At 35.3% G+C, this 11967-nt stretch overlaps 1 protein-coding gene across 10 annotated transcripts in view; it reads right to left on the reverse strand.

Annotated features, from left to right (window-relative positions):
* The window catches only part of ABI2 (abl-interactor 2), a 140172-nt gene that overhangs the window by 35615 nt on the left and 92590 nt on the right, over window positions 1-11967 (reverse strand). For 4 of the 10 annotated variants that reach the window (XM_006861963.1, XM_006861961.1, XM_006861960.1 and 1 more), the window contains 4 exons: window positions 7757-7854; window positions 4531-4677; window positions 3717-3841; window positions 2017-2199 (listed from right to left, as the gene is read on the reverse strand). In XM_006861963.1, the coding sequence (XP_006862025.1) occupies window positions 2017-2199; window positions 3717-3841; window positions 4531-4677; window positions 7757-7854 (553 nt within the window). The remainder of the gene's footprint in view (window positions 1-2016; window positions 2200-3716; window positions 3842-4530; window positions 4678-7756; window positions 7855-11967) is intronic. The other 6 variants (XM_006861964.1, XM_006861966.1, XM_006861967.1 and 3 more) reach the window with 3 other exon arrangements.

The raw sequence follows: 11967 nt of genomic DNA on the forward strand, positions 1-11967 counted from the left end.
GCTGTGAGCCTTCCAACCTTCTAAGTATTCCTTTATATGTGGTTCAGAGTTCTGGGACCATCCCCTGAGCTTGCTTGGTCGGGTATTCTGTGTTGCTGTTGGCGGAGCTCTCTGCTATACGTCCACCCGATCCGCCATCTTGTTTGTTCTCCCCTAGCATATGCTCTTTTAAGAACTATCTATATGGGATCAAAGTGACAACAACCACCTTAACCAAATGGGGGGTGAGAATGGTGGCTCAACTTGAAGAGCACAGTAAATATCCATAAATTGGACAAGTAGAAACTGCTGAATTGGTGTATGTTATGCTGTGTATATTCTCAACAACAAAAACAAAATAAATAAGCTAAAGAAAAGAGAAATACAGTGTGTTATACTATACATAAATTAAACTTTTTACAAGTACTTCGTGGTTCAATTTTACACTGTATACAAGAAACCACATAAACACAAATCAGGCATCTATCTTGCTTTTGGTTTAAAAAGAAAAAAAAACTACAGTTAATTATGCATTCATATAAAAAAGTTTTATTCAGTGCAGACTATGAACCAAGTACCTGTTACTAAGCTATCTAATAACTCAAATGTAGATTTGTCCTATCTGGGACTACATCTCAACTGCAAAATGCATTCTTCCCTATATTGATGAAGAGGCAGCAGAGGATGCCTATGCTTGTCCAGCTAGTCTGGCCTACGACGTATTTGTAGAGCAAAGAATAGTCCATGTTTACTGTTATACACTATTGAAAGTGTTTCTTATGCTGAATGACATAAGTAAATCACAAAGGGACAGGTATTATATGATCTCACTAATAAGAAATAAACAGAAAGGCAGCTGTATACAGATCAGAGTTTAATAAGAGGTTACTAGGAGTGGGAGGAAGGAGGGAGGAGGAAAATTATTATTTAGGAAGCATTGATTTTTTTGTTTATGAGGATGGAAAATTTTGCAAAGGACATTGATGTTGGTTGCACAACATGACTGATGTAATTTTTACTTCACTGAATTGTGTATATGTGAAAAATGTTAAATTGGCAAAAGTGGTGTTATTTCTATTTTTACAACAATTCTTAACAAGTGCTATTTTAGAAACTATACCATAGAAAAAATCCAAAATCCATTTTCACTGAAAGTACCTTTGAAAACATGTAAGCAGCTCGTTATAGCAGAAGAGCTGAGTTTATCCTCTAAAGCATTTTACCAGTAAGCTAAACACCTAGCAACAATTGTGAGGATGCCGTTAAGACTGGGCAGTGTTTCATTCTGTTGTACATAATATAGGGTCACTACACATCAGAGGTGACTTGACAGCACTCAACAACAATAAAACACTAACAGTTATGGGTGTCTCAACACATACATTTTTTATATAAATGAGACACTGATTGCTAACCAGCATTACTGTTAACTGTGCAAATGTATTTTGTAGCAATTGAGTCTTGAACTCTTCTCCTACCAACATATATTTTATAGGTTTCAATTTTGAAACACTACTAAACTGAAACAAATCCTGAAATTCTAAAAAATAAGCCCACTATCTGAATTCCCAATACTGCTATAATAAAAAACAGATTCTGGTATAACAGACTTGCAGACTTTTACATGGTTGCATCAAATATTCATATACGCTAAAAAATATAGCTTAGAATCATTGCATAGATTTTTCTTTTTGTTAATAACTTAACCAGTAGAAGAAGCATATTTCTAATGACACCTTCTCAAAACCATACAGAAGATGGTTCTACACAAAATTCACATATCTACTAAATGGAATTCAAGTAAGAAAACTGTACATATGTGTTCGTTAATAAGAAAGTGTACCCTGATTTTCTCAGATCATTTTAATTGTTGATTACATGCCACTTTGCAGGTAACACATTATTTTTCAAATGTTTTCAATACAAATTACAACCAAATTTAAAAAAAAAAAACATTTCATCATAAAGCCAGAGGCTCCAGGTAAGAGAATAGCCAGATGACTGGATTGGCCTGCTAAGGAATAAGCCAATACTCACCTGTAGGGGGAGTGGAGGAAACAACAGGGGGAGTTGGAGAAGTGAAGCCATCAGCAAGGGTCTGGGCACCCCCAGCAGCAGCGTCTGGGGCAGTGGAGGGAGGGGCAGTAGCAGGAACAAGAGGGGCAGGGCCAGGGGCAGAAGTAGCAGGAAGGGGAGGAGTGCCAGCAGAGCCAGCAGGGGCTGAAGGGAAAGAGCAGAGTTAAGAGGCAGCATTAAGGAAGCAGTAACATTAGGCAGAATTAGAAAACATGTCAGAAAACTGAGCGTTAGATATTCAGTGATTCGTACTAAACAAAAGAATAGAAGAAAATGGTGAAAAAAAGAATGAAGCTTAGTTAAAGGATTATCAGGTATGCAGCAAATAATTCAAGATGCTCAGGGAAAACTTCATGAAAAACAAACATTACTTGCTACCTGAAAACTACTACTCTGGAAGAAAAATGTTCCCTTTATATTGCTATTTTTAAGCATAACATTCTGTAAACAATATACAAAACTAGATATAACACAATAGAGAGTAACAGTATTTCATTTGGATTTATAGTTATCTGAAAATACATATTTCCAACATAAATATCTTATCAGACTAAGAAAAATCCCTCTTTTCCCTGGCTTTTAAAATGGTACTGCCTACTTGTTATTTTAAGTAAATTAAATATGTGACATTCTATCCATTACTCATTTGTGTCATGCTTTTAAAACGAAATTTTCATTTTATATGTCCCCAAGTCAAATAAGCACATTTTTCTACATCTTAAAAAAGAAGGTACTGTATCAGAGATTAACAGTTAAGATTACACCCACTCTTCACTTATCAACACGGGTAAATTCCTAAGACCAGGTCATAATGCAAAATACGGGAAGACTACATCATTATATACCTGCCAAATTAAATGTTTACATCATGGCCAAATTTTCATCATTACATCACTGCCAAATTTCATCATTAAACAACTACCGAATTATATCATTACATAACTTTCAAACCACTGAGAATTATGGCCCAGCCAAACTAGCACATAATCTTAACCCTCACAGCGAGTGTTTACTCTTACCTCACACCTCTTCATTACTACCAGTCCCACTTCTTTAATGTGCAAACTCGTCAGATTTTTTTTTTTACTTTTGTTATAATGGGAAATGCTGACTTAAGACAGCCAATAAATGAAGAATAGGTGATCTTGTATATTTGTCTACTCCTTTGCACAGCATGACGATTCTCAGACTAAGTACTCACAACGTAAAAGACATGCACTGTCATAATACTGTTGTTGTTGTTATGTGCCATGGAGTCGGTTCCGACTCATAGTGACCCTGTACTGGGTTTTTGAGGCTGTACATCTTTATGGAAGCAGAAAGCCTCATCTTTCTCCAGTGGAACAGCTGACCTTGCAGCTCGCAGCCAGATTCGTAACCACTACTAGCAGGAATTTAACATGTTACTCATACCAAGGTAGTATATGGAACCTCAAGCATCAACTGAGCACCAAAGACATAAAACCAACTAAGAGAAATGCAGAGCAAAAACGTACCAATTACTTGGTTAAAGATAATACAAGTATAATAACTTCCCAATATTTACAGAGTCCTACAAGGAAAAAAATCCTGATTATGAAGAAAGCCTACTGCCATTAAATCACACACTGAATTCAAATTTAGAAAGGACAAATGTAGATGAAGCATCATTAATGCTTTACCTGGAAAGACACTGGGAGGAGATGGGGTAGGAACAGCAATTGGAACCCCTACACTCCCACTTCCACTGTTCTCCCGACTGCTGCTCCGACTACTTGGGTGGCTTCCTCCACTACTCCCACTGCTGCTAAAGAAACAAGAGCCACCAAAACATGAATATTTATAATACAGTAAGAGATCACCAGCGTTTCCTAAATTTTCTGAAATGAACACAGCTACAATTAAGATAACTCAAAAGCCTTCTACTTCAAATAAGAATTTCTTACTGAGTTTTGACCTTATATATATACAAGTATTAAAGAAATTAGAAAAAATGAAAACTTTCTGCATAAGTGAAAGTGGCAAATGTTTGGGCTGAACACAGTAAATATTACCTTATTATACTCCAGTTCAATGCCTGTCTATAGAGACTTCTGTATAATTTTCCTAAACAAATTATTTAATTTTAATTTGTAATGATGTCTTGACATATTATTCCATATTAATAATTATTGTGTATGGTTTTTCATCTGTAAAGTTCCACCAAAAAATAACTTGAAATTTCCCATATCTGGTCCGGTCCATAATTTTCTTTCAGGTCAACTAAACTATAAACCCTGCAGAGAAGTTTATTTAACATGTCTGTTTTTTCAGCTTCCTGGCTACTCAAAGTTGCATCAGAACATGAGGAGAGAGAGGTGGAATCAGATGAGGTTCGGGGAAGTAGAGTGAGGAAAAGAACTTAGTGCTTGGAAAATGAAAGAGATTTAATTGAAGTTAATTGAACAGATTATGGTACTATGACCATCACATTTTGCACTGAGGTAGAGAAAATACCTGTAAGTTCGATTTCTTTGATTCACAGAAGCTGTCCTCACAGGGCTCTGCTGCGAGGGAGCCATATTACGGGTTGGGCTAGGTACGTAATCATTTGGTACCACTGGAGGACGCACTGGCTCCAGTGTGCGATAGGGGGAGTGCCGCCTACAAAAAGAAGAGCGTATGTATTGTGTGATTAGGCAAGTTTCGGCACAATAAATTTCAAGAGTTGCCAGTAGTGAAATACAATTTGTAATCAGAGCTAGTTAAATGTGTTTTTAACAGAACCCAGCTACCAAATTTCAGTCTTTCCTAGAGCATTATTTATTTCTCCACATTAGGATTTTGAGGAGTTTTATTATTTTTGTCTCCAACCTCAATTCCCCATGCTAATGCAATTTTGTTCATTCACTCTCAAAGAACACACCACTTAATGTTTTTCAGACACTGCTTTTTTCCTAGAAGTTTGAATTGTTTAGTAACATGTCAAAGTCTCCCAACTGCATTGCATGAACACACTAATTGTCCTCCTCACACATCTCCCACTAAGCAAACAAACTCACAGATAGGCTAAACATATCTAGAATTTGGCTACACAACTCCCACAGATGATCAATATCAGCCTAACAACTCATTTCTCTTTCTACATAATACAAAGAAATTAAACTATAACCATACACAGAAATACAATTTAAACTTATCTCCTTCCATTTCACCTTACTTTCTCTCTCAACTTGCACCTTCACCTTCATCTCTCTTTACTCTGACCCTCCTCACAGCTTGACACGTAAAAGGAAAAAAAGAAAAAGACCACCGAAGACCTATTTTGAACTGTAAAGCACATACCAGACTGGATTTCATGAACATATATTTCCTCTTTTTCTGAAAACTTCTTTTTAAAGAAAGAGGATAAGAATAAGAAAGAAACTAGGATCCATACTGGAATATACATGATTACTAAATTAGGTCTCATAAACTGTGGTTTTATGCAAACAACACATACTATGCAGGATTTTTAAAACTGCATAATCCTATGCATTTTGTGCATGTGCATGTTGTCTACATGGGCACAACCTATGTGAAAATTAGGCATTTCTAAGTTTTCTGAATTATTTATAACAATGATAAATACTTAACTGACATGAAACTGACAATGAGATTCTGGACTGCAAAGCAACAAAATTCAGCATTCAAGATACAAAAACTAAAAAGTAATGTTGCTCATTTGGCTTTTGTATTTCTCAATGATTCACTTTCCAAAAGATTCCCAGAGTTCCTTTAAAGATTACTCTCCTGAGCCACTTGAGTATGGCTTACTGATTTTTGGATGAGTTCACTTTCAATAACCCCATCCATCCTTACCTTCAAAATGTCCTTGCATAAATACATACACACACAACAGTAATTTAAAACAAGTAAGGGGCACTGACTGTAATATTGGGTCAAAGAAAGAAAAAAGAATGTTAAGACTGGATTTACCATACTAAAAAGACATTAAGTCTTTATTTTTAAAAAACAACAGAAAACTGATTAATTTCCAAGTATCTTGTTTTTCCTAGACAGTAAAAATGTTCTGTTTATCCATGGAAAAACTCTTGCCTAACTGAAAACTGTAGAGTGAAAGCAATGATAAAAAATAGTAATTATAAGGTAAATAATTAAAAAAGCAAAATACAGTGGCTAGGCAAAGACCATGAGAAAAAGTCAGGCTGCAAACCAACTGACTACGTGGTACTCAGCAATTCTGGTATCCAAGAATGTTGCACAATCCTTGCTAATACACATGAAAAACCAATACCATCATATTCATGAATCTTCAAAATTTGAAAGCAACAGAAAATTATATTTCACTAGAGACTACAATGGGTTACCTTGCTATATAGTCTTGAAATAAAACCAAGCAAAGTCTGTTAGGCACGATACATGACAGAAATGTGTATGTTCCACAGGGGAAAAAAACAAATATGCCCTTCTTGATCTAACTCCTTAATCTCACTCCTGCACAATTAATTATGTTCTACCATCCATGTCATCTACAATTTACCCTGAAGTTCAAACCTCTCACTTGATCCACTATTTTTCTAAGAATTTTTTGTCTACCCCAAATAAAACCATTAGATTCCTGGATGAAATTCACTTCTGTTCCTTCTCTCCCTCCATTCTAACTATAATTTTCTAACACTATCCTCTGTTATATCATCCTTGTCCTGTCCTGATGAACAGTGCTTGATTTAGGGTTTTTTTTGTGTGTGTATGTGTGTTTGTTTTTGTGTTTTTTTTTGGTGAGGGGGCCAAAAAATTAGATTGTTAATTAAATGCTTTAAAGCATAGAACATAAAGCCAATGATTCTCAAAGCATTTTGTTTTTTGTCATAAACATTTTTTAAAATCCAATTTGTGATACAGCGTCCCTGAAAAGTTGATAGAGGACAAATATTACCCCCTTTTACAGATGAAAAAACTGAATTGCTGAAAGGCTGACTATGTGAGACCACAGAGTGAGCAACAGATCTGGGTAGATTTGAGTCATTTGACTTCTGGGATATAATACACCCACCAGAACACAATTCTCAACCATGATACGCTGCTATGAACTATCATGATTTTATAGAAGTAAAAAGGCAAGCTTTCTATTAACTGACTTTTGCCAAAAGTCAAATCCAGAGCCCAAAATTCTGCATCACCAAACTAAAGTTCAATATTCTCATAAAAACAAGAGTTACACAGAATTCTGTAATCTAAACAGCCTTCTTAAAAAGAATGTTGTTGTTGTTGTTGTTATGGGCCATGGAGAGTCGGTTCCGACTCATAGCGACCCTGTACAGGGTTTCCAAGGCTGTAAATCTTTACGGGAGCAGAAAGCCTCATCTTTCTCCAACACAACAGCTGGAAGCCTCGAACTGAGGACCTTGTGGTTCGCAGCCCGATTCGTAACCACTAGTAAATTTTAATTCAAGTATACTAAAACTAAAAAATTTTTGAAATTTAAATTCATGGGAATTTGGGCCAGAATTTTCCTTCAAATTTAAAATTATAAAAACAATTTATATAACTAATGCCTTTCAAATTACAAAAATGGCTCTCAGGAATGGGGAAAGTTATACACAAAAAATAAGATAATCCTAGGAAGAAAACATTTTGTCTTTGAATACTCAAAATTAATTTTAAAATATGTATGTAGTTTTTAGTTTTCACACAACACTACGTAAAATGGTTTTAAATTATTACTTAGTTACATACTCACCCAAGTGTCCCTTTCCCTGACATAGGAGGGCTGGGGGGTTTCTGGGTTGGAGGTGTTGTACGTGGCAGCCCACCCATCTTCATATTCTGGGTACTCACCTAAAAAATGTTGAGGAAATCTCAACTTAAATTGTATGCAGTGAAATGATGTGGCACTTTGGAAAATAATGCTATGCTATTCAACAAAGGAAATGGGAAGGCTTAAACAGGAAAAATATTAGAGGCCATGCATTTCATATGCAATTTCTACTCTACTATTATTCTACAGTTGTACTCAAAGGACTCTTCCTAACATGAAATTTTCCAATGATTAAACTTGTATACAAAGACTTTATTTGCCATTAGGCCATCACACCAACAGATCACTGGTTAGACTATTTGATATTATATTTAATTAAAATTCAATAGGATAACTATTAAAACTAATTTTAATTAAGAATAACACAATCAGAAACAATAACGCATTTAAGCAGTTCCTCAGTTTTAGATAGCGTTCTTTAAATATCAAGTATAACATATAAAAACAAAATGTTTCCCAAATAAAAATATGCAACTATGCATATGGTCCATTATAAATAGAGGGTATAAAATAAAGTTAAAATTGTATAATAGTGAAAATTTTAGCTTTTTTAAGTTATAAATAAACCTTCTTTAATGTTCTCTTAAGAGGGAATCACCCACCTGAAAACAGTTAGAAGCTCAAGGCATGTTCCTAAATATCTAACCCAGAAGTTAGGTCAGAGGTCTCCCATGCAACTGTGAGCAGAGGCTAGCGGCACTGTCCCAGCTCCAGTGAGACTGGACCCTCAGGTCCAAAGTGAAGGTTAATTTAAGCATGAAAGAAATGTTTTATAGTTCCAAGTCAGAGCTGGGCCATGAGTCCATTCGCTACACCCAACTGAAAATGTTAGTGTAGAAAAAGTGGGTGATCTGGACAACAAATGCCACCAAAGGAGTAGATTAGCATTTAAGAAAGTCCTAGAAATCTGGTATCTTACGGAGCTAAGACAGTTCATTCACAAAGGTAGCTGGAACGCAATTTAAAGCTGCCTGAGACTACTAATTGGTTAGGTTTAATTAAAGTTCAGTATGTTTATCCACATGATCCCATTTAAAATTCCTAAAAATGTCTAGAGTATTCAAATTGCATTTGAAAATTAAAATATAAGGCATTACACCACTAAAATTAGAAAACAGTCAATTTCAAAATAAACATTTTAAGAAATCAAGTCATGACAGTATACGAAGTATTGAAGCTACCAATATAAGTTTGGTTTAGGATTATTTTTTAGATATCCTAAAATTATAATTGCTATCTGGATAGGAAAGAAATAATACTTGGGCACTTCAAAACGTTTGTAGAAAAAAAAAAAAAAAAAATTCCAGTATCCTATAATTCAGCTTTTCTGCAAACTTTGTGAAGCCCCTTTGTATATAAATAAACAACTTCAAATGAATAGCCCAGTGAACAAATTGCGTGTGATGTTAAAACAATCTTTAATGACAAATGATACCTTTGAAATGTCGATACTTTTATATACAGCATTCATCTGTAATCCTTTTGCTGTTGCTATTAAATCATGATTACCAAACAAATCAATTATGAAGTAAGAATAAAGATGAACTTATCCTTGCTCTCTCCCTGAACAATAAGCAGAGAGTATAGGCAGTGCCTGGATTACGAACAAGTTCCATTCTTAAATCTGTCTTTGAGTCTGATTTGTACATAAATCAGAACACAACTAAGTATGGTTCAGATATATCTAACATCAGTCAAATGTTTGTCAAATATAGCATATAGTGTACCTTTCTTTTCTATGCATTTAAAAAAAAAAAAACATGTCCAGGTACAGTAAAACATCTTTAACATAATGTTTTTATGCATGTTGCAGATTAGCGCCCATCTGTTATTATGAACCATTATACTTGCCCTACATTTGTAATATAATAGGCTTTAAGGGGGTTGGTTTATAACTGCAGGTCGATAGTTGGATGTTCGTAACCCAGGGACTGCCTATATATTAATCATATCATAAAGTGAAATGCCACAGAAGTTTAAGGAAACCAATTCACATTTGGGGAAATTTTTAAGACTAATAAGACAATAACCAATTAACTTTTAAAAATGTAAATCACAATTTATGATACCGAAAGATTTTTTAAAGTAGCAACCAAAGTCCTTTAAGCTCAACCTTAAACAACACAGAACCCAAAGTGGTAAGGGAGAAGTAAGTAAACCAAACACTAAACTGCATCAAACTGCTAGAAACAGGAAGGAAAAGGAGTAGGGACAGAAAAAAAAAGCGTAAAAGACAATTTTATTCTATACATGGAATAGCTAAAATACTTAAAAACAAACTTCCAACTCAGATTTTAGATTTGGTATGTAAAGTGTTTTTGTTTAAATTGCAGTATCTTCTGTAAGTATATTCAATCTACTTAAAATAAAATATTTAAATTAAAATCTGGTGGATATTTCATTAAGTAAAACAGGATCTACTTTATCATCTGTAGAATCATCAAATAATTATGTTTGGTTAATGGGACTGGATAAATAATTTACTTTCAAAATCAAAGTCCCCGTAGAACATCCAAACTATAATTTTATACTTTTTATTAATACTTAACACCAATGAAGCCACAAGCTGCTCCTCAGAAGCCATCTATAGGGTCGCTGTGAGCTGGAACCGATTCAATGGCTGATAACATCACCACCAACATCATCATTGATAAATATTATACAACCTTTACAATGACACCACCTGTCAGTTTGTTATACTGTAGGAGCTAGCATGTGTCTGTGATGCTGAAAGCTAGGCACCAGTATTTCAAATACCAGCAGGCTCACACATGGTGATAGGTATCAGCAGAGCTGACAGACTAAGATAGATCTGCTGATCCACTTCAAAAAGGAGCCAGTAACAACCTTATGGGTCACAATAAGATACTGCCCAATTCACTTGCTTTGGACACATCACCAGGAAGAATCGGTCACTGAAGGAGAACATCAGGCTTGGTGCAGTAAGGGGCGAGGAAATGAGAAAGAGACACTAGTGAGATGAATTGACATGGTAACTGAAATGATACACTAGAACAAACTGCTGATTGTGACATTAATGCAGACTGGACAACACTGTTTTCTGCTGAACGTAAAGACACCATGAGTTGAGGTCAACTCAACAGCAGTGATCCAGATGGATATATTAAGCTAAAAGAGTTTTATATTAAGCTTAATATAAAACATCCACCTTTATATTAAGCTAAAAGAGTTTCTTCAGTATTTCAAGGTAGTTTTCCTTTGTACAAAAGATATCTATGCTGAATAAAATAATGAATATGCTGTGCATAATATAAACACTTCTATCTAACTTCAGGAAAGGTACCTGGGTTACATAAATAGTTTGTTCTTGACAACATTATTAACCTAAAGGTTGGCAGTCTGACCCACACTGTAGCATTCTGGAAGACATACCTGGAAAATCTGCTTCTGTAAAAATTTCAGCCAAGCAGAACAACATGGTGGATAGGGTAGAAGTGCAGTGAGGAGCTCCTTCAGCAACAACAGAGAATACCGGACCAAGCAGGCTCAGGGAATGGTCTCAGAACTCTGAACCACATATAAAGGAATACTTAGAAAGTTAGAAGGCTTATAGCCAGTGGAATTAGTAGCAGAAGCAAGAAATCCAGTGGTTTCTAATTCAATGCGCTCAGCTGCTCCCTGAAAGGCCATCTTGGGCTACACCAAAAGGAGAAGGATCAGAGCAGCCATGGACACCTGACAGAATTGCAGAGATAAAGGAAGAAGAGTCAAAAGGGAAACCCATCTCCTGATCACACCTACCTGGAAGGAATCAGAAAGCATAAAAAATACCAAAACACACACCCATCTAAGTACTAAGGACACAGCTAACTACTGAATATGCCCCCAAAAGCAGAAACAGATGACCACATCAGCACACGTCCAGAAACGAGATAAAGTGACTGAGACAAATGAACTGGAGGTAGACCTACACTCCATACTGGAAGGAGAGCAGGCTTTAGAAATGCCTGAGAAGCAATTCAGAAAAATGATTACAAAATATATCAAAACACTTTATAATAGAGTTAAGAAAAATAAGGAAGAAGTCAGGAAAGTGATACAGGAACAATCAAATAAGATAGAACATTGGAAACAATTCAAAACCTACAGAAAGAGGTCCAAACGATTAACAA

Source organism: Chrysochloris asiatica, unplaced genomic scaffold (genome assembly GCF_000296735.1).
Source record: "Chrysochloris asiatica unplaced genomic scaffold, ChrAsi1.0 scaffold00045, whole genome shotgun sequence".
NCBI lineage: Eukaryota > Metazoa > Chordata > Mammalia > Afrosoricida > Chrysochloridae > Chrysochloris > Chrysochloris asiatica.